The sequence below is a fragment of the Colletotrichum scovillei genome (assembly GCF_011075155.1).
Source record: "Colletotrichum scovillei strain TJNH1 chromosome Unknown Contig00003, whole genome shotgun sequence".
In the NCBI taxonomy this organism is placed as follows: domain Eukaryota; kingdom Fungi; phylum Ascomycota; class Sordariomycetes; order Glomerellales; family Glomerellaceae; genus Colletotrichum; species Colletotrichum scovillei.
Window position 1 is genome coordinate 881,777 of NW_023336261.1, and position 24,143 is coordinate 905,919.

Consider the following 24,143-nt stretch of genomic DNA (forward strand, 5'->3'; position numbering starts at 1 on the left):
CATGACTACCTATACCATCAACCCAAACGGCCTTTTCCCGGACCCTGATGTCCTCGGGGGCATGCCTGAGCTCGGCGAGGACACCGACGATACCAAGGTCCAGGTACAAGTCCTTCAGAATAACGCGACCTTTTGCGCCTTTCTGTTGAATTTCAAAGAAAACCAACCTCCAACCGGAATTCCGCGTCAATTGTTTGTACGGATTCAAAAGTACGCGAAAGATGAATCGCCCCTGGTAAGTGCTGCACTCACGAACCTCGCCCGAACTGTCCTTCCTTCGCTGGTTCCGAAGGTCTGGGGCTTTGGATACAGTTGGATGAAGGACGGCACGAAAGTCTCTTATGTCCTTTCTCAATGGTACCCAGATGCCTATCCACTGGAAACAGTGTGGGATGATATGGACGTCGAAAACCGAGGAGAAATAGTCGAAGATTTATTCGAGGCAGTGTCTAAGTTGTGCAGCCTCTCCTTGCAGAAGCTGACCTTTGAGCAATGGCAATTATTCCGGAACACCCCATTTGAGACAAAGAACACACAGCTCCCCATCCTCGTCGGTGGTCCGCCTTACGGATATCACACAGACTTTGCTTCCCTAATGCGCCGTAATCTCTGCCCCCGAAACGCCGATTGCGCGGTCAAGGAAAAGACTGATGGGACCTTGATCGTGAGCGTGTCTGCGCCCGAAGCGGAACACTTTGGGTTCGCTGAAACTGACTTGGACCTGCTAACTCAAAGCTCAGCCTTGTGCCACAACGACTTGGAGCCCCACAATCTACTTGTTGAGAAGGTCTCTACCGAGCGCGGTGACGAGTACAAGCTTGTAGCCATACTCAACTGGGACCAAGCGGGCTTCGTTCCATTTGCGTTTGAGGTTGCTCGGAAAGATTTACATCTGGGCTTGCGGAACTTCAACTGGAGCTGGTATGATATGTACCGGCAACTTGCTGGTCATCAACTTTTCGACACTCCAGGATGCCCGATTTGGTCAAAGCTGATCCGGTGCCTGATGGCTGTTCATTCTTCCTCCCAGGCTAAGATCACGGAGATATCTGCTTCGGACGGCACAGCGCAGATGTTGTGGCTGGAGAAGGAAGGTCTCACATTCTTTACTCTTATTGAAGAAGGATGGGTGAAGCTGCACTCTTTCGTCAAATTCCCATCTGATGACGATCAGGATATCTGGGATTCCTAGGAGTGCCGTGGCTCACTTGGCGAGATCGCGGGGCTATTACATGTGCCTTATATAAGCATAATCTCAGAATATAAATGTATTTGATCTTGATTGAATTGTATATGCTGCATTTCTTTCTCAACACGTTGCCAGAAGATGATGTGGAACTAACAGAACCGTGGAAGTATGGTCCCAGAGATTGATGTGGCTGTATGAGTGTCGCTATGGTATAAACAAACAAGCCATCAGAACACCTGAAAATTCACCAAATCTTCTTGGATGATTCATAAGAGGCCTGTGAATCTAAATTTCGACTAAATTTGAGGCATTCGAGGTTCTATACGGCAGTCGAGCATATGCTCAAGGGGCAGCGGAGAACCGGGCGGAGGGTCGGAGGGTCGGACATTAAGTCCAGAGCCGGTCCGGGATTAGCGCTTACATGTACACTTCCCGCATTCACAAAGCTGCGAAGGCAACCCAAATGGCCCGTGACTTCATCAATACCCCCGAAAGATTAACAACTCATCTGCTAAAATCTGCGAATTTCGTCGTTCTGTCCTAAACTTTCAACTCTAATTGTTTGCAGTCTTTCAGAGAGCAAATATGGCATATCCTGCGTTAGCTGCGAGACCTCGTCCTCCGGGTACACCGGCGAATGTCACATCTCAACCGCAACCCAGTGCCAGTCGACGCCGAGATAAACCTCAGCTTTCCTGTCATAGTTGTCGACGCCGCAAGTAAGCCTGAAGCTTTTTATACCATCTCTTTTGTCCCGTGCTTCTAACATGCTGCTCAGGATTCGATGTGATCGTCAACGTCCCTGTAGAACCTGCTCCTCTAGGGGCCAGGCATGTGTCTATCCAGAAATCAGCGACGTTATCCCACCTACAAAGGCCACACCTGGTGGCGCTCGCAATATAACTCTGCAAGATCGTCTAGTCCACCTCGAGCAATTGGTCACAAGGTTGGGATCATCGGAGAACCGCATGATTCAGATTGATACGCCTGTAGACATACCTACGCCAATTGACGATCGCTCCGAGACGGGGAGTAAGTCAAACCCCCCACTTCCTGGCACCCCCCTGTTTCTGGCACCCACAAAAACGATGGGATCACAACCCAACCTCCTCATTACTATTAACTATTGATCCTCAACCACACCCACTACAATACAACTGCCAGCCTCACTAGGGCATTCAGAGTCGCTGGATTCAGCCGTAATAACCTCCTTTTCACCCGCTTCGATTTGAGCCCGATGGATATCCCTGATGTTCGCAAACTTCGTGTTGGGATCGATCTGAACAGTCTTCCTCTTCCTAACTGCAGCGTTGGTAACTTGAGCCCTCAGGTGAGCCAGCTGCTGCTGGGCAGCTGCCAGTTGCCAGGCCTGCTCTGTGAAGCCTTTTTTCACCTTCCTGAACAGCAGCCGTTGAGTGCTGGTATCATTGTCGAGTTGGGTGTATAAGTGCAGTTGACCGCTGAGCTCTGCCAGCTTCCTGGGTGTCGACCAGACCACTGCAGAGGAAGCAGAATCCCATGGCTCAACAGGGGTAGTTTGTTGACCATTATGGCATCGCTTTTGCCCCGACTGGTTGGTTTGGGTGTGGTGGGCTTAGCAGAAGGCTCAGGTAATACCATAGGGTTCATCAGGGGCTTAACCATCGCTACAGGGTGTAGACCAGTCCACTTCCAACCACTTCTGATGTTCGAGACTGATAGACCAGCAAGTCGAGCCTTCTGGTAACAGTCCAGAAGTTCCTTTTACCTATAATGGTAGAGTCGTTCCATTGAGACAAGTAACCGAGCTCCTTCCGATAGGCTGACTTAACAGGGCTGAAGACAGACTGGTCAAGTGGCTGGAGGACATGAGAGGAGTGTGGTGGTAAGAACAGTAAATGGATATTGTTAATATAGCAATTCCACATGAAGTCTGTCGTCGTATGACTCCCATGCCCATCCACAATCAGTCGAGCCTCGCCCTCAGCCTCGGGCATAGTCTGTGGGATAAACACCTTCTCTAACCATTCAATGGCAGTTAAGTCTGTAGTCCAGCCATTATCTGTTGCTGTAAACTCCCACCCATCGTATGGAACCAGATGTAATGGAAACCACTGTTGTTGGACCGTCTTCCCTTGAAAATGATAAGAGGACGAAGTGCCCTACCCAAGGCTGAGATACACTCAATGATAGAGACCCATGCCCTCGACCCAGGTTGTTTCTTGCGAACAGACGTCGTCTCAGCCATGCCCAGCACTAACCCATTAGCTCTGACCCTCGAGGATGCCAGTCTCATCCATATTATATCTGTTGGCTGGTTTGATGTCCTTGATCTCAGGGATAGCAAGGAACTTAAACCAGTTCCTAATGACCTCAGTAGATGCCCCATTAACGCGTCTAGAATCGATGGAACGACTTCTCTGAACCTTAATGATAGGGTTCCTTCTCACGAAGGCATAGATCCAGCCTTTTCCTAATGGTTTGGTATCCCCAGCAGCAGCCAGAACTCGCTCTGCGAATTCCTTCACCTGTTGGTGCGTTGGTGCGAGGCCCAGCGAAGCCTGAATGCGAACCCATTGTGCCAGCTTACTCTCCTGGTCAGGAGACAGCCTCTGCCAGTCAGCAAAAGCCACTTTCCTAGTCTGACCACCTTGGAGACGTAGTTGGAGGGTTGATCGTGGTATCCCATACTCCAATGAGGCTCTCTTTTGACTCTTGCCGTTTGAGATGTCCTCGAGAGCCTGACGAAGCTGATCTTCGGTATATTGAGGCATTAGATATAGAAGAAGGTATGTGCAAAAAATGAGCCCATTTGGACTCGAATTGAAAATGTTGTGATAAAAGGAGGTTGGGGGTGGGCATTGCGTTGTGGTGGATTTTCGCGTTTTTGTGGGTGCCAGAAACAGGGGGGTGCCGGGAAGTGGGGGGTTTGACTTATGCGGTCAAGCGCTGTGGAACACCAATATGTCGGCAGTGAACACTGGTCAGCGATCATGGAGAGTATCGCCGATTTGAAAGACCACTTCGACCGAGAGGAACAGTCCAAGCTGGCAGAAAGTCCAACAGTAGATCACTGCTTTGACGATCCAAGCTCTTTCACTCAACGTCGAAGGTGGCAGCGCCCCTTGCTTTTGTACGGATGCCGACCTGCAGCTTCAAAGTCAGAGATCCTGTCCGCCCTGCCGCCAAAAAACGCAGTAGACCGCTATATATCTCGGTATTTCAACCGTCTAGACCTCGTCTCTTCATGTAAGTCTTTCCGCGGCTAATCTTGGCCGAGTGCTTGGATTTGAGAGTATCCCTTCCTGATGCACAGCAGCGTCCGTCCATGGCCCAACGTTTCTCAGCGAGGTAAGTGCAATTTCTCTATATTTGGCTAGGCCATATTACTGATAGCGGCATCGGTGATAGTACGAAGAGTTCTGGCGCGCTCCCAACGACACTTCCCCAATGTGGATCGGTCTTCTTTTCAGCATGATTTGCTTAGCTGTCATTGCATCAGACCCTTCCACTGACGTATATGAAGATGGCCACCAACAGCTGCAAATAGAACTGTACCGAGAGAAACTGGTACAATGTCTGTTGATGGGAGAGTATACTCAAGGTGGCGACTATGCGCTAGAGACTTTTATGAATTACGTCTACGTCGAATTCCGGATACATGACGACGCGCAGAAGGATGTTTGGTTCTTACTTGGCCTCGAAGTCAACCTAGCCAAACGAATGGGGTATCACAGAGACCCCAAACACTTTCCAGAAATTGCCCCGCTAAAGGCAGAGATGAGGCGGCGAGTATGGGCAACGGTCCTTTTGGGAGACATCTTGATCTCAGGTCAGATGGGAATGCCCCGCATGGTACGAGATGGTGAGTTCGACACAGCCGAACCACGAAATTTGAACGATGAAGACCTGAACGGGGAAATGACAAGTCTACCACCGCCAAGGCCAGAGACGGAGCATACAACAGCCCTGGGGATCATTGCTCGAAGGAGACTTCTGATCGCTCTAGGGACTATCTCTGACCTTGCAGCATCCCTAAGACCAAGTAGTTATGCGGACATATTGGGACTTGACGGGATTCTTGAGCAGGCATACAACAGCATCCCTCCACCACTTCGCATGAAATCTATGGCCTCCAGCGTCACCGACTCCCCCCAAGTTATCATGGCCCGCCTTTTCCTTCGCCACATGTTTTGCAAGGGAAAAATCATGCTGCATCGCCGGTTCCTCTTCGCAAAGTCGGCTATAGAGCATGATGACGCGTACTCGTACTCAAGGACAGCTTGTCTTGATGCGGCCCTTGGAATGCTACACATCCAACAAACTCTAGACGAAGAAACGTGCCCTGGCGGCCAGCTCTTCATGATGCACTGGAGGGTAGGCTCGATCATGAATCACCACTTTTTGACAGCCACCATGGTTCTCTGTTCGCTGGTCCACCAAAGGCAGACTTTGGGCCGAGAGAACGAGATATTGACTGCGTTGAGGACTGCTCGCAGCATCTGGATGAGAAAGGCCGAAGACTCAGCTGAAGCAAAGAAGGCATCACAAGCAGTCAGCATCGTTCTTGCACGAGCTGGAGGTCCGAGGTTTGATGCTACCCTCGTAGCTGACCGGCCTAGCCAACTGGCTTCTGAGTCTATCGCAAGTTCGAAGGATGATTTTCTGGAAGGCCTTGTGGGAGATCAAGTCATGCTTGATGAGCAGATACTCTTGGTCGAGGCTTTCATGTCAGATGAAAGGGACAACGGTGAGAACGAATTTGGAACAAAAGCAGAGTTCAAACATTGGAATGGCTGATGGTTATAAAATGAAGGTATGGACCTTTTCTCGCCTTTCAATCGCCTTCCGGACAAGCTACCAACGGAAACACTCTGCAGCGAACAATCTGGAGGCCCAGCGAGCCATGGGAACCCAACTCTGAGTGAATGGGTGTTTATGGGTGATCAAGAACACTATCAGTGAAGTATTATCAATTTTGCATAAAATCCTGCTTCACAGTAAAGTCAGAAATCACACGTGCAATTAGCTATAGAAGCTGAGGTCTCTCTTTGGTATGATAATTGGGTTTAAACTATTTGCGATCTCTCTATCATTTTTCTGCTTGCCATTTATCTCCATTCTGACCACCGCATTATCTTCAGAGAGATCTAGAGATCTCAGTGTCTTTGTATCGAGGAGTCGTCTGCTTCACATAACAGTGCAGAAGGCACACAGCGCTCCAGGGTAGCATCCATCGGCAGGCCTAATATTTCGTCAGATTCATCGGCCATGAAATTCCAATGATTCGGAAATGCTTACCAGACACCACAGCAAAAGCCATCGTGATCGATGCAGCCTCCACGCAAATGCATTTGCTCTCGAGTTAGGTCGGATTGCTGTTCTGCCGGAGCGCCAGCGGAAGAGGTAGGTTGAGTATCCTGCGGAGCAGGTTCTTGTTCGTTCTCGCCCGCCATTGGATATGCAGGTGATTATTGATTGTGATGGAATGTGCGCAGAAATATTTTGTGGCCTAAGGTAGGTATTTGTGTTATTGAGACTTTCCACAATTAGGGGACGCAGGAGAGGGCAATCTTACAGGAAGGTAAGCCCTTTGAGGCTTTATTGACGTGACGTTCTAAGTTGAAGTTTTTGGTGAATAAGAAGTGACTGTGGACGTGAATGGTGAAACTCATCAGCAGCAGACTGTGAATACATTCACTGTCAAGACGGGAGGAAAGGGGCAATGTATTCCCGGTGATGCAGATGTTTTGCCCGCCTGAGGTGGCAGTAACAATTTTTTGTGTGGTACTTTCCATTATTTTGAAAGATTGATCGGCTCCTTCCTCTTCAGTTTTCATAAGGTACCTTGGTCACATGATTTTCGCATCAAGGCCAACCTCAGAGGAGGCAGGAAGCAACGCCCATAGGTATGGGGAGGAAGGTTCGGTCAAGTCGTTGGAAAAAGGGAAGGCACAAGGGGTCCAAGTCAATACAGACAGGGCCTCACAGTACCTAGATACTTTACGAATGGAAGAAGTACCAGGGGTCTTGCCATGGGAGAAAAATAGGATAGGATAATCTTGAGCTGAAAGAAAGATGATCGAGATTTCTCAGCGTAATCCAAATCACAAGATCAAGCGTGATATAGGCGCCTGAACATACGGAAGGAGACAGGCCATTGCCTTCGGCTAGAACAAACTCAAGGTCTCATGGTGATATTTCGTCGCGCCTCGGGTATCAAGACTTAGGCAGCATATCACTTAAATATTGCCGAATTTAATTGAATTGAAGTCATTTATCAAGGATAATTGATCAGTACCTAGGCATGCTTCACAGCAAACTTGGCTCACTGGTCGGGCATAGCGGGGCGGGGGCTGTGTGCCAGATCGCGAATCCTTCGATGGTCAGCTGACAGGCGCGTCAGCGTCGCGCTGCTCAAGCGAGAGGCATCCGATGGCATAGAAAGTTACGGTATTTCTTATGGTTGCCTACAGCAGAACTGATGTACTTGGGAAATATCTAGTAGTCAATATTTCCTATCGACTTCATCAATATCTAAGCGCGCTCAAGCTAGCCATTCCTGTTAGCAAAGCCAGACATCAAAAATCAACATAAACCACCTTGCCCAGGCACAAGCATGTCAACTGCAACAGATCAGCAAAACCTGCCACAGGAAGGTGCACGCTACCCGACTAAGTATCGCCGCAACATTCCTAGGTCAAAGAATGGCTGCTTGACATGCCGCGCTAAACGGAAGAAGTGTGACGAACGCAGACCATGTTGCACGTCTTGTGTCCGCACCAGACGGGAGTGCACATGGCCTGCTTCTGCAGAAGATATCGCCAACAAGAGTACCAAAGACATCCTCCTAAACCAAACACCGTCAATGAGTGAAACCTCTGAAAGCAACCGGTCTTCCCAGCAGCAAACAACGCTACCTAGTCGACCTAGAACAACAGTTCTGACGACGGCATCTATCCCGGAAGTACTTGAGACCTCACCGTCTTTGCGCGCATCTCTCACTTTCGGTACTCTTTCAAACTTAAGCAGCAGTTCAAGGCCGCTGTATGATCAATACCTCGATATGACCGCTGAGCTACTGGCTCGTGGTCCTAGTGCAGATGGTAACCCGTTTATCAACTACGTGCTACCTCTAGCAGCTTCCGATAGCCTCGTGATGGACTGCGTTCTCGCTATCGGAGGGGCACATATGGCCGTTTTAGAGCCTGAACGCCCGCAGTTGGAAGTCATGACTCGAAGGCATTATGCCCGGCTGCTGGAAGGACTACGAAAAGCACTCTGTGACGATACGGCGTGTCCATTTGGCGAACGCGATGAGGACAAAAAGCTCTACACGCTTCTGATTCTCATTATGCTATGCATTTTCGAAGTAAGTCATGTGTTTCTTCTCTTGTCAGCATGTTGCATCCGACTAACCCTGTGCAGGGGGTCCAGGGCGATAATTCGGGGGCCGTCTATCATCATATTCGAGCTAGCCGTCATTACGTGACGGAATTGGCAGCTGAGGCCTACAAGCCGTCAGCTTCAAAGAAGACTGAGCATATCCGTGGCTTTCTCCTGGAGATATACGCCATGTTCGCTCTGAAGCTATCAGTCACGCCACGAGGCTTGCAAGAAGAGAACCCCGTGACGCTGGATCCTTTCCTTGGCTCTCTGGAATTTCTGAGCCAGTTCAAGTCGCGAGGATTCATGCTAGGTTTCGGCCATGGACTCTTTGCCATGATACCAGATGTCTCAAACCTTCTTGAGAAGCGTAGGAAAGAGGAACTGAGTGGATCCATGTCCGATGGTCTCTTCCAATCTTACAAGTCATTCCTGAAGAAGCTAGACTCATTGGATGCCTCATCCGACATTCTAAGAGACGAAGACGCATGCCCGTCCTACCAACAATCAACAGCCGTCGCCATTTACCGCACAGCTCTAATTCTCATCCTCCATTCTGCCTTTCACGAAGATATGTATAAGAACGCGGAACTCCTTGCTGAGATTGAATCTCGGATAGACAAGATATTGCCTCTGTGCTGGGCCGTGTATGCTAGCAAGTCACCGCTGCGGAGGATGATGCTGTGGCCGGGGTCGATCTTGGCATCATGTTGTAAAAAGGCAGAGCATGTTCATGCTTTTCGACTGGGACTGAACTCGAATCCGCGATCACCAGGGGGTGTCCGAGAAGCGGCCAAAGCTGTTGAACTGTTGTGGCAGGATGATGATCCGAGAGCGTTTGGACCTCGAGGGTTGAACATGGTGATGAAGAAACACGGTCTTAGTTTTAGTATGTGCTGAACGACTCAGTAGTAATCTAGGTCAATGGGACTCTTTAGGTTCGCAAGTTCATATGTTTTGCAAATATAGACAGACGGATGCAGGTACGCAATTTCTCCAGTCTCCAAGACATACCTCAGTAGGTGGTTTACTTTAATTCGTTCATACGTGCATGACTTCGTGTGAAGAAATCTATAAGCATCATTCATAATCATTGTCTGCTAACGAAGAACAGGTATCGCAAGTCATAAAGGTATCAACGCTCGGCATCCATCCACAATCCGTACTCCTACTTCAGCATCCACCACCTCCACCGCCGCCTCCATCACCACCGCCTCCATCACCACCGCCTCCACCTCCGCCACCTCCACCACCGCCATCGCAACCACCGCCTCCCCCATGGTGACCACCACCGCCATAGTGACCACCTCCTCCGTGGTGTCCTCCACCTCCGTGGTGTCCTCCACCTCCGTGGTGTCCTCCACCTCCACCATCACCGCCCCAGCCGAAGCCTCCAGCACTCGCTCCCGTGTAGCCGGCGTTATAATCACGTGGATTTCCGTGCACACGGCTTTTGCGCCAGCCACCGCTGGAATCATTGACGTAACCCGGCATGGCGCCGTAGTTTGGTGTACCGCCCATGGCTGGTCTTGGTGCGTACTCGGAGCCGCTGTATGTGTGTTTCTTTGATCGGAATGGGATACACATCTTGAGCGTCAAGGAACCAGGTGCCGAAGGATGGCTAGAATTTGGTTGTGGTAGGTCGACCTTGATCAATCCTTTTTGAAGAGGACTCTTGTAATTTAGAGTTTGCTATGAGGTATTGCTTTTGTGTTCCCTTTGAAATGGATGGAACAATGTGTTTGATGAGATTGAAATTGTTGATGAGGCAGATGTAAACAGAAAGTAGATGGAAGGGACTGGTGGCTTAAGTAGAACATCGAGTCATGGTAGAGAAAGTGAGGCCAAGTTTCCTGCCTATCCTACCCGTGTGCCTGCCAGGGGCGAAAGAACAAGCTTCGATGGAAGCCACGATCACCATGAAATCTGCCTTCCAGAAGGCTTCTAGCGGCGCGAAGGATCATGGATTGACCAGGATGAGCTCATAAAACTCCGAATAAGCGAATCGCAGGGTCCCGATAGCTGTCACCTAAATCAGCCTCGCAATGAGCGACTTTCCGCCGCTTTGAGACTTACGCAAAAAGGTAAGACGATGTACACTGAATTCCATCATCTGACCGGAGGAAGTGGATTCACGGGGCTGTTCCGCGTTGTGGGGCTCTTGCGGATTTCCTGGAGGCAGGGAGCGGGGACGAGCTAGCCGGAGCGGGGCCGGATCGGCGTCGTTGGCGAATGACGTAGGTCTGTTGGCATAGCCGGGCACCGGGGCGCAGTGCACACAGCCTGGGCATTCAGCCTGTGATGTTCAGCCGCACTTTCAGACCAACTGCGTCATGCTTGGATCTGTCAAGCGATCAGTAAGGCCACGTGAGGGTGAGATGACTCCGTCGCTAAAGAACTCGCGGCTTTCCACGGCACGCCTTGCAGGCTGCAAAATTGGAGGTATGGCTGGAGAATGGCTTATCACACACCAACGATGAGGATTGTGAGTGATTTATTCAATTTGTTCGTGTAGAGGTAAGCGTTGCTAGCAACATGGCTCAAATTTTGGACGGCCTCTCACTCTGCTGCTTCAACTGACTTTCTTGCTCGCGGCATGATCCACCCAACAGTCACTAGATAGGTACACCGTCCCGGTTCCTCTCTATCCGTGACTTTTTAGGCGTATTTGAATCAGACGAGAACTTGTTTTTGATCGACTGCACAATGCTCTCTGTGCGAGAGGGACCTTCAACTTCGCGTCGCTGCTCTTTCTCGGCTTTGCGCTCAGCCTTTTTTGCTGCTTTGAAATCGGCGGGACCCGGCTCAAACGCGGGGCCGGGGCCATCGTGTGGAGGCCATTTGTTGGATGCTTCAATGCCAGCGGTGAGAGGGATGCCGGACATTTCAAGAGTGAAACTTCCAGTCAGCGCGGTCGCAATTTGAACAATGCTATTGTACCTTCCGGTTGCGAAATTCTTGACTCCAGACTGGACTTAAGAAGCGTGATGCCGATGTGCAGAAAGTTCTTTTGCCACGATGTATCAGTATCGAAGAGTTGTCAAAATGACAAAGTTTCTCGCCAGAAAAGAGATGATAAGATGGGGGCCTGGGTCAATTTGTACAAAATCATTGCGAGACTCCGCGGCTGCTCTCCTGACTGGAATTTGGTGCTACAGTCTCACCGCCATGCGCAGCCAAGAACAACTACGTATCTGTGTGACGCGAGTAGAGTCCCTTGTACCAACTGTTGCATCACCTTGATCTATGTCTCAAATACTTATTAGAATAGTCCTACATCATTGGCTGTCACCATTGATCATGAATCTCAATCAAAATATGTCGTCTTGACACCCTTGATGACTTCTAGATCGTTGACCGAGTTGTCGCCATTGGACTGACTCGTGGCACCGATGTTCTTGATTATCCTCTCCCTTACCCATTCTCCCGCCTTCACAGGTTTACCGTCACTTCCAAGCACCGCACCCTCAGAGAGGCCAAGCTTCTGTAGAACAGGAGACTCCTTGATCGGGACCAGGTCCGTATCATCTTCTATGCGAACCATGTAAATAACCCCCAGGCGATCGATATGTGCTTGGTCTTTCGGAGGCGCTACGACTCTGTGGATGCTTGACTTAAGGTACCCATCTATGTCGACGTCAATGATCACGGCGTTTGGAAGGTACCGAAAACAGGTCAACTTACTCGTGAGGAATTGCAGCGCATCAGCAATGTTCACTGTCAGCGCGTCGGTCTGCGGGCGCACCCACTTCCAGGACCCGTCATTCGTGAGGACCTGGAGCGCAGCGACAGGTTGTCGAAAGAGCAATGTCAGACTGCCCATATCCGAGTGTCTTCAATCTCTTTATTAGTATCGGGCCCACGTTATTGGGGCGGAAAAAAATTATTTCTTCCAGGAGACATTCTTACCCCTTCAACCAAACACCACCTAGCTTTCGGTTCTCCTCCTCACTTCTCGCGTAATACTTCATGTATCGGAGATGGTCGCCGCTAGACTTCTCGTAACGATGTTTCTTGACGAACCACTCCTCGTCCTCGAGACCGAGTGCCAGCGCAAATATAACGAGAAGTTTCCTGACAATTTCGTCGTTGACATATCTGGAGAACTGCTCGATTGTCGCCAAATTATCTTTAACTACATCAGGATGCGGCCGTGACGCATGCTCCGGGATGAACTTTGGGATGTTGTAAATCTCGAAGTTGTCCCGAACGCCTGGGATCAGTTCTCTGGTGCCTCGGGGCTTCCAACCATTGAAATCGCCGGCCTCGAGTGCTGCTCTATATGGTGCTTTTTCTTCACCCGACAGACTGAGAACGGATGAGGCTAGAGCATACTGTTGATCGATGGCTTCCCGGCTGAGACCATGATTAATGACATAAAAGAAGCCTAAAAAATGGGATATCAGTTTCGACTATCTAATGACATTGATGATGAAACAGTGATGAATGCGTTGTGATCGTACCTATCTGTTCAATCGCTCTCGTAAATTCTTCCGCAAGCTCGCGTTTACCCCCAGGCTTGTCAAATTTGGATAAGTCCAAGGCCACCAGATCAGCCCAATCTAGCTGCTCGGTTGTCTCGGTAGCTTGAATATAAGGTACATGGACTGAATCTGTCTTTGAGATCGAGATTGTCATCTTGAGAGGAGAGCGAAGGAATTGGTCTTTTCCTGGAGCTCGCTACGCAGAGACTGGCCAGTCTTTGGCTTATTGTCTCAATAGCGCGTGAGGTTCAATGAACAGTAAAACATGTGGCATTTCTGCAGCACACACCCTTTCTATTCCAACTTTCTGAATTAAGAAATGTTTCGTTGCACTGAGTTTCCGCTGCAAGGATTTAGGCAACTTAATATTGGTAATCCAATTGTCAAGCCTAGATTTCGGCAAAGGAGGGTCTCGATCCTTTGATAACAGAGCAAAGCCGATGTCGGTATATTGCTATCAGACCACGCATACCGAGGCTTTTGCTTACAAGTCAGTCGATGTGCCGTCTAATCCTGAAGTTGGCCCTTGGCAGAGGATGCATCGCTGTGGGGCCGAAGTATTCGTCAGGAAGGATCCAGATGAGGCAATATGTCAATGGTGCGTTGAGGCGATCTCGGGTATGGCACGGACAGACCAGGATATCGGAGTCGCAAGGGTTCATCTGTTAGTTTCGACTGTTGTTACGGCACGCGTTGGCTGCCTTTACTCAGGAAACTCTCCTTAAGGGTGGTCTAGAACTACCGAACGCCTCCAAACTCTTGATACTGACGACTTCCCAGAAGAATCCAAAACCATCAAAATGACAACCAATACCACTGAGGAAGGCCGCCATACGGCTCTTGACGATGGATATTTCACAGTATCAGGAGGAGATGACAAGTATGCACCTAGTCAGGCAGTTAAACTGGAGACAATCGGCGAGGAAGCTCTTGTCATTGATCCTGTCATTGAGAAGAGGGTGCTCCGGAAAATCGATCTCTTCTTGATGCCAGCCATGGTGATAGGTAATTGCAGCAAAATATCCAAAACTCTGGGTCGGGCAGGATGCTGACATGGAACGATGCGATCAAGGCTACGGGTTGGTTTACTATGATAAGGTGGGCACCCAAGAAGGCTTCATGAAGATTTGAGCACGATTCACAGACATCTACAGGCAATTCTTGGGAGTGCTGCTCTGTTCGGAATGACGGGTGACTTGCACTTGTCCGTCGTCGATGCCTCTGTCACCCCGCCAAAGACTGACACAACGCGACTAAGTTGGGCAACTTCAATCTTCTACTTTGGTCAGCTAATTGGGTCGTACCCAATGACGTACTTGCTTCAACGTTTCAACACTAGATGGACACTTGGCCCTGTGGTCATGATTTGGGCAGTCATTTGTGCTGGTACAGCGGGAGTAACTACTTGGCAAGGTCTTTTGGTTCAGCGATTCTTTTTGGGTGAGTTCTCATCATCGAGTGAATGACTCAATGGCAACGAAACTGTGGTAGAGACTGAACGTATGCTGATCCGTGATACAGGCTTCACCGAATCCGTCATTCCAACAGCTTTTATGACTACCGTAAGCGGCTATTACACTCAAAGAGAACAAGCACTCCGCCAGAGTTGGTGGTTCTCCGGAACTGGCTGGTTTACCATCATTGGAAGCGCTCTCAACTACGGATTCGCTCAGATACAAGGGGGCTCTTTGACTCCATGGCAGTACATCTATGTACTTGCTGGAGGCTTAACGTTCCTATTTGGCATTTGGTGTTTCTTTCTTCCCAACTCTCCCCTGACAGCCTGGTTTCTCACTGCGGAAGAGCGAGTTGTCGCAATTGAGAGATTGCGCCAGGGACAAACTGGAGTTAAGAATCAAACTATCAAGACTGATCAGATTAAGGGAGCACTACTGGACGTCAAGGTCTGGCTAGTCGCCTTGACAATGGCCTCGGGGTAAGAGAAATTACAGAAGCTCCCCTCGAATGCGCACACTAACTGGCTATCAGGTATACGGTCAACGGAGCTGTATCTGGGTTCGGTCCCCTAATCGTTTCGACTTTCGGATACTCGGCTTTGGACAGCATTCTTTTTCAATTTCCACTGGGTGCAATTTGCGCCATTGGTATCCCCCTCGCTGGCTGGCTCTGCTCCAAGTACCGCAACATCCGGATTCCGGTACTGATAGGATGCACCCTCCCAGTTATTGCAGGCTTCATTGTCATATGGAAGTCAGACTGGGGCCATCGTCCAGTTGCCCCTGTTGTCGGATACTCACTTATTGGCTTCTTCGGGCCGGTCGTCAGCTTGACGGTCACCCTTGGGGCCAGCAATGTTGCAGGGGAAACCAAGAAAAGTTTTATGGCGTCTGCCGTATTTGTCGCATATTGCGTTGGAAACATAGTTGGGCCTCAGCTCGTTAAGAGTCAGACTAAAGCCCAACATTATCCTGAGCTATGGACGGGGTTGATTATTTGGTATGTCAAAAGCCGACCTATTTTGGCAACATCTATAACTCCTCTAACATCGGCGTCCTAGCTACTGCATCACTATTCTGTCTTCTTCGGGCCTCTACGTTATTCTCTATAGAGAGAATAGGAGACGGGATGCTCTTGGCCTAGACGACAGTGAGCGGGATAGGCTCGCTTTCAAGGACTTGACCGATAAGGAAAACGAGCATTTTAGATATGTTCTGTAAGAAAGACATACCACCTTCTTCATAGTCGAATATTATAGTGTGTTCGATTGTCGAGGACTCTACCTAACCCCCTATTGCCGTCGTTGAGCGTACTTATCTTGGAATGCCAAGTCTGATCAGTATCATCTTGGCTGTAGATCAATAATCACATTAGTATGAGCCGTGCCCCTCCTTCAAGACAGGAAAAGCTCCGTTGCATGTTCTTGTTCCGTCTGGACGAAACGAGTGATAATACGCGCATCCAGTCCAGTCTACTCAACGCAGGGACAAGTCCCGCGTTGCGTTTTCTTCAGGGGTTGTGATGCAATCACCGAAGGGCCCCACCTCATCAAGTGTGTTGGTAAGCTACACATGTTGATCGAGAGATCTTATCACGACATTTCGGACTGTGCCCGACATGAGCTGACGCCGCAGCCGATATCGCCAGCGGACGCTCGGGAATTAGCTCAATATTCGATGAGACACTTTGGATGGAACCAGGCCGGCGTAGGATTTACTTTGCAAACATCACTGCTTATTGAGAACGATTGCTCTCAAATATGGTTATCCTTCGTGTATCTTAGATCAGTTTCTAGAAACCCCGACGATTCAGGATGCCTGAGGAAATTCGGAAAGTCGCAGTCATTGGCGCCGGCCCGGCTGGAGCCATCGCAACGGACGCTTTGGTCAAGGAGCAGGCGTTTGATGTTGTACGCGTCTTCGAACGGCGCGACTTGGCTGGAGGGACATGGTGAGTATATTCTTGAAGGCCATTGGCCCCATGTCAGCTGTGATTTGAATGAGATCTGACCTGTATGTCTGTACACGTAGGGTCTACACTCCGGAACTGCCACCCCGGATCCCTTCCTTGCGCGCATTAGTCGAACAACGCGCAAATGCACCCATTGAAATCCCTCAAAGCTTCCCTACAGAAACTCCAAGATCCGAAAAGAATAATTCTCACCAGTTACGATATTCAGACACGGGGATTCATGAGACGCTGCACAGTAATATCACTCCCGAAATCATGGCGTTTACGCAGGAGCCGATACCCCAGGTCCTGTCCAACCGAACATTGGCACAATACGGCCCAGGCGCGCCATTCAGACATCGAGAATTGATAAGAGAATGGGTTGAGGAGATTTTCACTCGAGGAGGGCACGATAAGTTGATTGACTTCAGCACCACGGTTGAACTTGCAGAAAAAAGGGGTGAGGAATGGATCCTCACGCTGCGAAAGGTTGTACCCGGAAAGTCGAAGGACTACTGGTGGCAAGAAACTTTCGATGCCGTGGTTGTGGCATCAGGTCACTTTTACTTGCCTTACATCCCCGAAATCCCCGGTCTTGTCGAATTTGACGAGAAGTTCCCAGGCAGAATCAAGCATAGCAAGCATTTCCGTGACGCGGAAGAGTTCCGAGGAAAGGTATGCCGACATTCATATAGTTGCTATCTTGAAGTTGGAGCTGACTATTCACAGAAAGTCATTGTTGTCGGCGGCTCCGTGTCTGCGTTTGATGCGCTCCACGACATTCGGCTGGTGTCTCAAAAACCAGTCATCGCATCACTTAGAGAACCCCTGGCCGCATTCGGGTGGGCGCCCTTTACGCACCCTGATATCACGATCAAGCCACAGATTACTAGTTTCTGTCCTAAAAGTGGACGCATCACATTCAGCGACGGAAGTATCGTGGATGAAGTCGATACTGTCGTCTTTGCAACCGGTTATGGCTTCAGCTTCCCATTCTTGCCCAAGCAAAAGGTGCAGAATAGACGAGTACCAGGGCTTTACCAGCATGTTTTCAATATCGACGACCCAACCCTTGCATTTGTTGGAATGGTACGTCTTGATTGCAGGGGAACTTCGTGCCTGGAGCTTAAGTACTGACTCTCGCATAGGTCACGGGCGGCTTTACTTTTCGCGTGTTTGAGTGGCAAGCCGTTGCAGCGGCCCGAGTCTTCGCCAACCGTGGGAAATTGCCCCCTCGAATTGAGCAAGAAAAGTGGGAGAAGGAGAGGTTGGACTACAAGGGTGATGGCATTCCCTTCTTCACTCTGTCGCCCGACTTCGAGAAATACTTTGAAGCATTGCGGTCAATTGCTGGCGAGCCTGTGCCGGGAACTACAGGCAGATTGTTGCCAAAGTTCGACCCTAAGTGGCTTGAAGCGTTTTCTGAGGTTATCAACGCAAGGGTTGAGTGGTGGAAGAAGGAGACAAAGAAGGCGGAAGAACAACTAAAACTTGAGTTCAAGCCGAAGCTGTAGGGTAAAAAATGTGGTATTGTTAACTAATTAGGTTGTTTCAATCTTGTCGTGGTTTGAATGTGTCCATGCTAATGTCAAATATGCAAGAAAGGTTCCTTGATTGATGCTCCGTGTGATCATCCAGGCGCCCATTGAGATACCCTCTCACACTGTCTTCCGAGGCGTCAACCTCACATTCAGAGGACCCTTCTTCCACAAACCAAACAGCTGCTGATCAGTCCAGTTCTTGCTGTCGTCTGCAACCTGCATGTCAAAGTTCCAGATGACTCTGGCAAGAATTACTCGCATTTCAGACATGGCCAGGCTACAAAGGTCAAGTTAGCACATGTTTTGCATCGTGCATCTTGTTCCAATGGGTTTACTTACTTTCGACCAATGCAGTTGCGAGGACCGAAAGAGAATGGCTGGAGAGCGGCTCTATCGTCGTTCTCGAAGCGGGCGTCTCCGAGCCATCTCTCGGGGATGAAAGAATCGGGCTCTGCGAAGTACTTATCGTTGTGGTACATGGGCCACTGTGATACCATCACTCGCGTCTGTTGGGTTTTTGTCAGCAACATGATCTGTATAGATAAGTAGTTGTTTTGAAGACACTTACACCCGCCGGCACGAATCTTTCGCAGATGTAGTCACCGCCCGGCTTGACAACTCGAGTGAGACCCATGGGTACGACTGGGTAAACGCGCATGCTTTCGTCGAGGACTGCGAGCATGTAACGAAGTTTCTGAACACTGAGAACATCGATCTCTTGCTCCGAGCTGAATGATGTGCGAACTTCCTGTGCCAACTTGGCCATGGCCTCGGGGTGCATCGTGAGGAAGTAGGTTACTCCTGAGAGCACAGATGCCGTTGTCTCTGAGCCGGCGATAATCAAGGTGTCTGCGGTTTGTTCGATTTCCGGCTTCGACATGGCCTGGAAAATTGCTTTGTCAGGTTCGGTGCCTAAGTAGGAACGTTTAGAGATCCTGGGGGTTAGACATACCAAGGGGCCTTCCTTCATCATCATAGACTGGACAAAATCCGGTCTTGACTCGCCGAGTGCCATACGGCGTTGAACCTTCTCCTGGCTCATGTCGTTGTGGAACTTTGTCTTGTTCTTCAACTCTTTCGGAATCAACCACCTAGCAAATGGACGTGTAATCCAATATCTCTGAAACTGGTTTCTCCATACACCGGCATGGATGTTGTCGAAAATGATTGACACCCACGGGTGATAGTCTGAATTCTCCAGACAACCAAAGGGCTCACCAAAGGCCAGGTCGCCAATGATGTCAAAAGTTGTCCAGTTGTACCACGAAACCATGTTCAACGCCTTTCCTCCATCCTCGCAGTTCTCATGGAGTCGTCGGATCAACAAGTCAATCTGCGTTTGGATCAGGGGCTGCTGATCGACCATGGCCTGGGCGGAGAATCCGTGGGCTAGCACACGGCGAATGCGTGCATGATCCTCGCGGCCGGAGTTGATGATGCTGTGCGGCTTGTACCTAGCATTGACGGGATCCTTGTAGTTCTCCATGCCACCACCGCCCTTGCTGTGGCCCATCAAGTCCTTGAAGGCACGTGGGTCGGCCCAGTCGATCGTATCTGGGCCGAGCCTGACCACGGGTCCATATTGTTTGTGAAGCTCTGCCAGTCTCTTGTGAGCTTTCCCGCTGGTGATCATTCGACTGAGCGGGATACGGGTAGCGGCGTGGAGCTTCGGCCCAGGGTAGTCTTTCAGTGGGTGGAAGTAGATGTTGTAAACCACCCTCGAGATCAGACGGAAAACACCCTGCGTCAGCAATTAGCATGTGACATTCTAGTACCAGTGGCTCAATCCCGTAGTATCTACCAAAGCAACGAGAACGATAGGCAATGCGACCGCCAGTCGTACATTGCCTAAGCTCGAGATATCATGTGGAATAATCATGTTGAGTGCTGCAGTGTTGTCGGCAAGCCGTCCTATGATTGATGATCTAGTTCTGATGGAACGTGAAGTCTTTCTGTCCAATATTCCCCCATTTTATCAGCGGGATGGCGAGCAGCTTATATCTGCCCAAATGCAGACGAACAGCTTCTGCCCGGGTGCATGCTCGCCGAAGACGCGAAAGACACGTTTACGACCGGAGCCGAGCCTGCCCCGGGGATGAACGGTGTAACCTCCAACCAATCGAAGCAACACGGTTTCCCGTCCGATGATCTCTAGTGACGTTATACTGCGCGACGTCGAGGCGGGGGAGCTGTGTTTGTCGGGGGCTTGAGCGTTGAACGGCATTTGGGATGGTGGGACGCCGCGTTTCATAGCCACACACATCTGACGACGCTGGCCATGAGACCGCGGATTTCGGGCTGCTGAAGGGTTCCGGATGATGGTCCAATGCTTGTCCTTGCCTTACTTGTTCGACTCGTCGAACGTCTTCAGTGTGCGGTGTTGGTACGAGCGAGGGTGCGAATGCGAATGCTAAAATACGATGTGAGTGGCAATAGCCATTTTAGGACAGGATTGTATTGATGTGGACGCGAGTCGTTTAGATGACAGCTCCTTGCGCCACGGACGATGAAGAGCTCGATGATCTTCAGGTTTGCGGACTTGCGCCCCGGACGAGCGTTGCCGGCGCAGCGCGGAGTGCATATGCAAGGGCACGACGCGGGGTTGGGAGAGAAGGCAGACTCTCCGCCGGCAGGAATTGGACGTTTCTTCGGCTCCGAATAGTCTACTCCGTGACACCGATGCTCGGGTTGCTACAGAGCTACAGTTTGGGGCAAAGTTGCTGACTGGTGTCGAGATCGGCAAGGTTATGCCACTATCACAATTGTGTTCAGCTGAGGCGATGTAGGCTGCTAATTATCGTTGTAAGTTACGCGGGTCGGCGGCTGACATGTCCAGTGTAACTCACCCTAGAAGGCGCTTACATGTTGGCAATGCGACGCCTCTTTGAGCACAGCTAAGGCCGCTCATATGGAGACTTCAATTGAGCCGCAACAATACCTAGACTATCGGACTTTGATCACTCAATACGCTAGATGGCGGTAGAGCTACTGAAAAGCCCCTTAGAGTGTGGCCTAAGAATGGGGCTCTGTGTTCAACTCAGAGTTTAATGGCGGATTCGCTCGCCAGTACATTTTAGCTCAAGACTGAAGTTTCGTCGGGGAGGTTCCCTTGAAGTCAGGAGTTGTGAAAAGATCCGAACACTATCGCGACCTAACCTAGGATGTACAGTTACTTGGTAGGTATCGGGAAATGCATCGTCAGTTGCTCAACTATGGCCACCTTGAAGTCTCTGCAACATCTATTCGCATCACTTACCCCCGGCAGTTTCAATTCTCAGTCTCAGGCTCGCTGAGGCGACAATCATGGGCGCTTTGGCCAGTTGATCCTGGCAGGGAATGCTGCTGACTACACAGCATCGATCAACAGACCCATGAGCTCTTCTCAACACTTGACAGCTTGGCGACACGTGATGAGACACTTCCAGATTCAACGCAATCTCAGGGGGCTCGCAATCCTCGGATACGAGGTCTCGATAGGGAGTAGCCTCAACGATAATTCGCTTCTTCGTCTTTTCATCGGCACTCGCTGGAAGTCATAACCACCAGTCTCATACCAGCGAGTTGTGAGGGACTTCCCCAGGAACATTGCGTCCCCGCAGCATTCAAGAGGATCTGAGTGACCGGCAACACCGGCCGAAGAGTCATGGAGACTGCTTTCAAGCGCAAACCCCTGCCGGGCCCTCCGCCAGGTCCGCCGCCGCCTCCGGACTTCGACCCCTTTCCCCAGCGTCAACGCCCTCTCCGCGCCGCCCGGTCGACGCCAAACATCCGGCAGTCGGTAGCGACGTCAATCTACGATCCACCGCCAGCGTATGAGGAGTTTCCTGGAGTCGATGCTAACGGTCGCTTGGCTTTCGCCGCTCCCGTACCGGACTTGGGACCTGGCAGGGTTCCATCGCCAGGTCCTGCAACCCCGGGATCACACTTTTCTCCCAGTGTTTTTCCCGTTGCTGCTCACAAAGACTACCTACCTTATCGACCATCACCGTCGCCGTCACTGGTAGCAGGTGGTAAGGGCTCTCCCGCGCCGTCCATTCCAGAGCCATTCTTTCCCGGACCTTCAGCAGCCCAGACGTTCCCAGTGACAGGTCACCGTCCTTCTCCATCGCCCACACCATCTAGTCCTGGATCTTTCTTCCCTGGTCCTCCGGCAACAGCAGAGACGTTTCCACTGGCACATCGGCCTCCTTTATCACCCAATTACGCCCCATCAGAAACCGCATCAACAGAGTCTCAATTAAAAGAGAAGACTTTCTGGCAAACCGCCCTAGACGAGACAAAGTATTTCGCGGGCGGGTTGATAAGTCATCCGTTCGAGTACACCAAGCACTATTCCATCCTCCGCCACTCGGGCGCACTCGTTTGGTACCGCGGCCCCTCAACCTCCATCACCATCACAATCTTCTCCGATGCTCCTCTGCCACCAACACGGACAGTATGGCTGCAGCAGAAGGGCTTCTCAGGCAACATGGGCATGAATCTGAAGTCCCTGGTTGGCGCAAACACATCATGGCTCGACGTTACTCCTTCTACGCAGGGGACACCCGCAGCCATGGCTGAGGGCGATGAGAGGGGCTGCCAGCGCGACTTGAAAAAGTTTCTCAAAAAGGCACCCAAGAATTTGGCAAAGCACATGCCTAGGGAGACACACGTCGTGCGCATCCCAGCGGCCGCCGATGACGGATACTTCCGGCTCGTTCTATGCGCTGGAGGTGGTGGTGACGGGAGCAAGAGGAAGGTTCTTTGCCCAAGCCCCGTCTTCCGGGTCGCGAGTACGTCCACAGATATGAGTGTCACCCGTGGCGCAAGTTTCGCCAGCATGCCTCTGGAGCTTGGGATCAAGGCCGGGTCTGTCGTAGCCACGACTGTCGTCAATAGGTATATCGGACCAGCTGCCGCTGTGGTACAGTCTAGAACGAAGAAGATCTCGCAAGCAAAGTTTGTGACGAAGCACGCCGCTCATATCGCTTACGCAAAGTCCGGCATAGAAAAGTCCGGCATCAAGACGCATGTGACGGCATACGAGGAACAGTATGCCACCACAAGGGGTGGGGGTTACGACGCATGGCAGTCCGGTGAAGCTGGATTTCAAGCAGCCCCTCCCGAAGTAATTGGTCCCGACTCCGGTCCTACCGAACCATTTCCAATCAAGTTCGACGGCAAAATTGTCCGCGGTACTGGAAGAGGAGGGATGGAACTGGGTATCCCGACAGCCAACCTCGAGGGTATACCAGAAGACGTGAGGATGCGAATGCGTGGCGTCTACTTCGGCTGGGCGAGGGTTGTTCCCCGATCCGGACTGGAAGCGATATCGACAGACTGGCACGAGAGCATCATCACCGTCGGCCCCGCGCCGTATGCCACACCACGTGTAGCCGCTAAGAATGTCGCCACGGTTCACCTGATCCACGAGTTTGGCGGCGCTATGTTCCTCGACACGAAGCTCAAGGTTCTCGTCATGGGCCAGTTGCGAATGTCTGCGCCTCCCGTTGCTGGCTCTGAAGCCGCGCTTGAGGCCTATGGGGCGGATGTATTGCTCACTGTGGCTAGTCTGAGTCGTGACAACTGGTGTCCTATCGAGACGCGGGAGAGGATGAGAACCATGCGGAGCGAGATGAGCTTGGCTGATCGGTATGTTGAGACGAGGGACAGAGTTCAGAAGCAGGTAGACCGTATTCCGGTTCACTTGGCTGGAGTGAGAACGGAGGGTGCTGCCTTGAGAGACCGGGCATACGGGAATGGAGGAATTTGGATCCCGAGATGATTCAGATGCTCATTTGGTGATGGATGGGACACCTCATGTTCACCTCTTGACACCAGGCGTGTAGATTCCTTGTAACTTATTAGACATTTAATATTGTTTGTACACTTAGGCAGGCAGGTACCGAACGTACCCTCCACACGTGTATCTGTGTATTAATCTTGCCTACACCGATACACCACCCACGATACCCGTATAGGTCCTAGTAAGTCCATTCATATCACCAGTCAGTAGGCGTCGCTCTAGGTCGGGGGGTCAGGCCAAACTGGCTGGGCGGTAGAAGGGTTAAAGGTTCGACATCATTCAATACGCCCACAGCCTACTCGACGACAGGCTCCGAGTTCGATTCCCAGCATGAGCGCCAAGAGATGTAGCCACGCCTGTGGTGAACTCTT

General features: G+C 50.7%; 8 protein-coding genes across 8 annotated transcripts; 6 read left to right on the forward strand and 2 right to left on the reverse strand.

Annotated features, from left to right (window-relative positions):
• Window position 1: 1 nt before the first annotated feature.
• HER10_EVM0006932 (uncharacterized protein) lies at window positions 2–1,192 on the forward strand (the record flags this gene model as incomplete). Its single annotated transcript, XM_035476503.1, has 1 exon — window positions 2–1,192. One exon carries the CDS (start codon window positions 2–4, stop codon window positions 1,190–1,192), a length of 1,191 nt encoding a protein of 396 aa, XP_035336173.1.
• A 2,912-nt stretch (window positions 1,193–4,104) lies between these two features.
• HER10_EVM0011476 (fungal specific transcription factor) lies at window positions 4,105–6,133 on the forward strand (the record flags this gene model as incomplete). The annotated part of the gene is made up of 4 exons (XM_035480908.1): window positions 4,105–4,417; window positions 4,488–4,519; window positions 4,580–5,884; window positions 6,026–6,133. The coding sequence occupies 4 exons, from the start codon at window positions 4,105–4,107 to the stop codon at window positions 6,131–6,133; spliced, it is 1,758 nt and encodes a 585-aa protein (XP_035336585.1).
• Window positions 6,134–7,660: 1,527 nt separating this feature from the next.
• Window positions 7,661–9,270, forward strand: HER10_EVM0005128 (C6 zinc finger domain-containing protein; the record flags this gene model as incomplete). The annotated part of the gene is made up of 3 exons (XM_035474752.1): window positions 7,661–8,540; window positions 8,597–9,199; window positions 9,229–9,270. The coding sequence occupies exons 1-3, from the start codon at window positions 7,788–7,790 to the stop codon at window positions 9,268–9,270; spliced, it is 1,398 nt and encodes a 465-aa protein (XP_035336003.1). The 5' UTR covers window positions 7,661–7,787.
• A 1,899-nt stretch (window positions 9,271–11,169) lies between these two features.
• On the reverse strand, window positions 11,170–13,192 carry HER10_EVM0007087 (flavonol synthase; the record flags this gene model as incomplete). Its single annotated transcript, XM_035476653.1, has 5 exons — window positions 11,170–11,523; window positions 11,886–12,181; window positions 12,239–12,387; window positions 12,464–12,941; window positions 13,018–13,192. The coding sequence occupies 5 exons, from the start codon at window positions 13,190–13,192 to the stop codon at window positions 11,170–11,172; spliced, it is 1,452 nt and encodes a 483-aa protein (XP_035336186.1).
• Window positions 13,193–13,838: 646 nt separating this feature from the next.
• On the forward strand, window positions 13,839–15,716 carry HER10_EVM0011901 (allantoate permease; the record flags this gene model as incomplete). Its single annotated transcript, XM_035481313.1, has 6 exons — window positions 13,839–14,043; window positions 14,111–14,136; window positions 14,193–14,478; window positions 14,560–14,974; window positions 15,028–15,495; window positions 15,557–15,716. The coding sequence occupies 6 exons, from the start codon at window positions 13,839–13,841 to the stop codon at window positions 15,714–15,716; spliced, it is 1,560 nt and encodes a 519-aa protein (XP_035336620.1).
• A 593-nt stretch (window positions 15,717–16,309) lies between these two features.
• Window positions 16,310–17,960, forward strand: HER10_EVM0006887 (uncharacterized protein; the record flags this gene model as incomplete). Its single annotated transcript, XM_035476460.1, has 4 exons — window positions 16,310–16,446; window positions 16,527–17,121; window positions 17,176–17,535; window positions 17,595–17,960. 4 exons carry the CDS (start codon window positions 16,310–16,312, stop codon window positions 17,958–17,960), a joined length of 1,458 nt encoding a protein of 485 aa, XP_035336169.1.
• Window positions 17,961–18,104: 144 nt separating this feature from the next.
• On the reverse strand, window positions 18,105–19,866 carry HER10_EVM0004541 (cytochrome P450; the record flags this gene model as incomplete). The annotated part of the gene is made up of 5 exons (XM_035474182.1): window positions 18,105–18,264; window positions 18,327–18,493; window positions 18,556–18,870; window positions 18,940–19,728; window positions 19,789–19,866. 5 exons carry the CDS (start codon window positions 19,864–19,866, stop codon window positions 18,105–18,107), a joined length of 1,509 nt encoding a protein of 502 aa, XP_035335950.1.
• A 1,433-nt stretch (window positions 19,867–21,299) lies between these two features.
• HER10_EVM0009250 (uncharacterized protein) lies at window positions 21,300–23,915 on the forward strand. The gene has a single exon (XM_035478741.1). It carries the CDS (start codon window positions 21,631–21,633, stop codon window positions 23,749–23,751), a length of 2,121 nt encoding a protein of 706 aa, XP_035336370.1. The 5' UTR covers window positions 21,300–21,630; the 3' UTR covers window positions 23,752–23,915.
• Window positions 23,916–24,143: the final 228 nt, after the last annotated feature.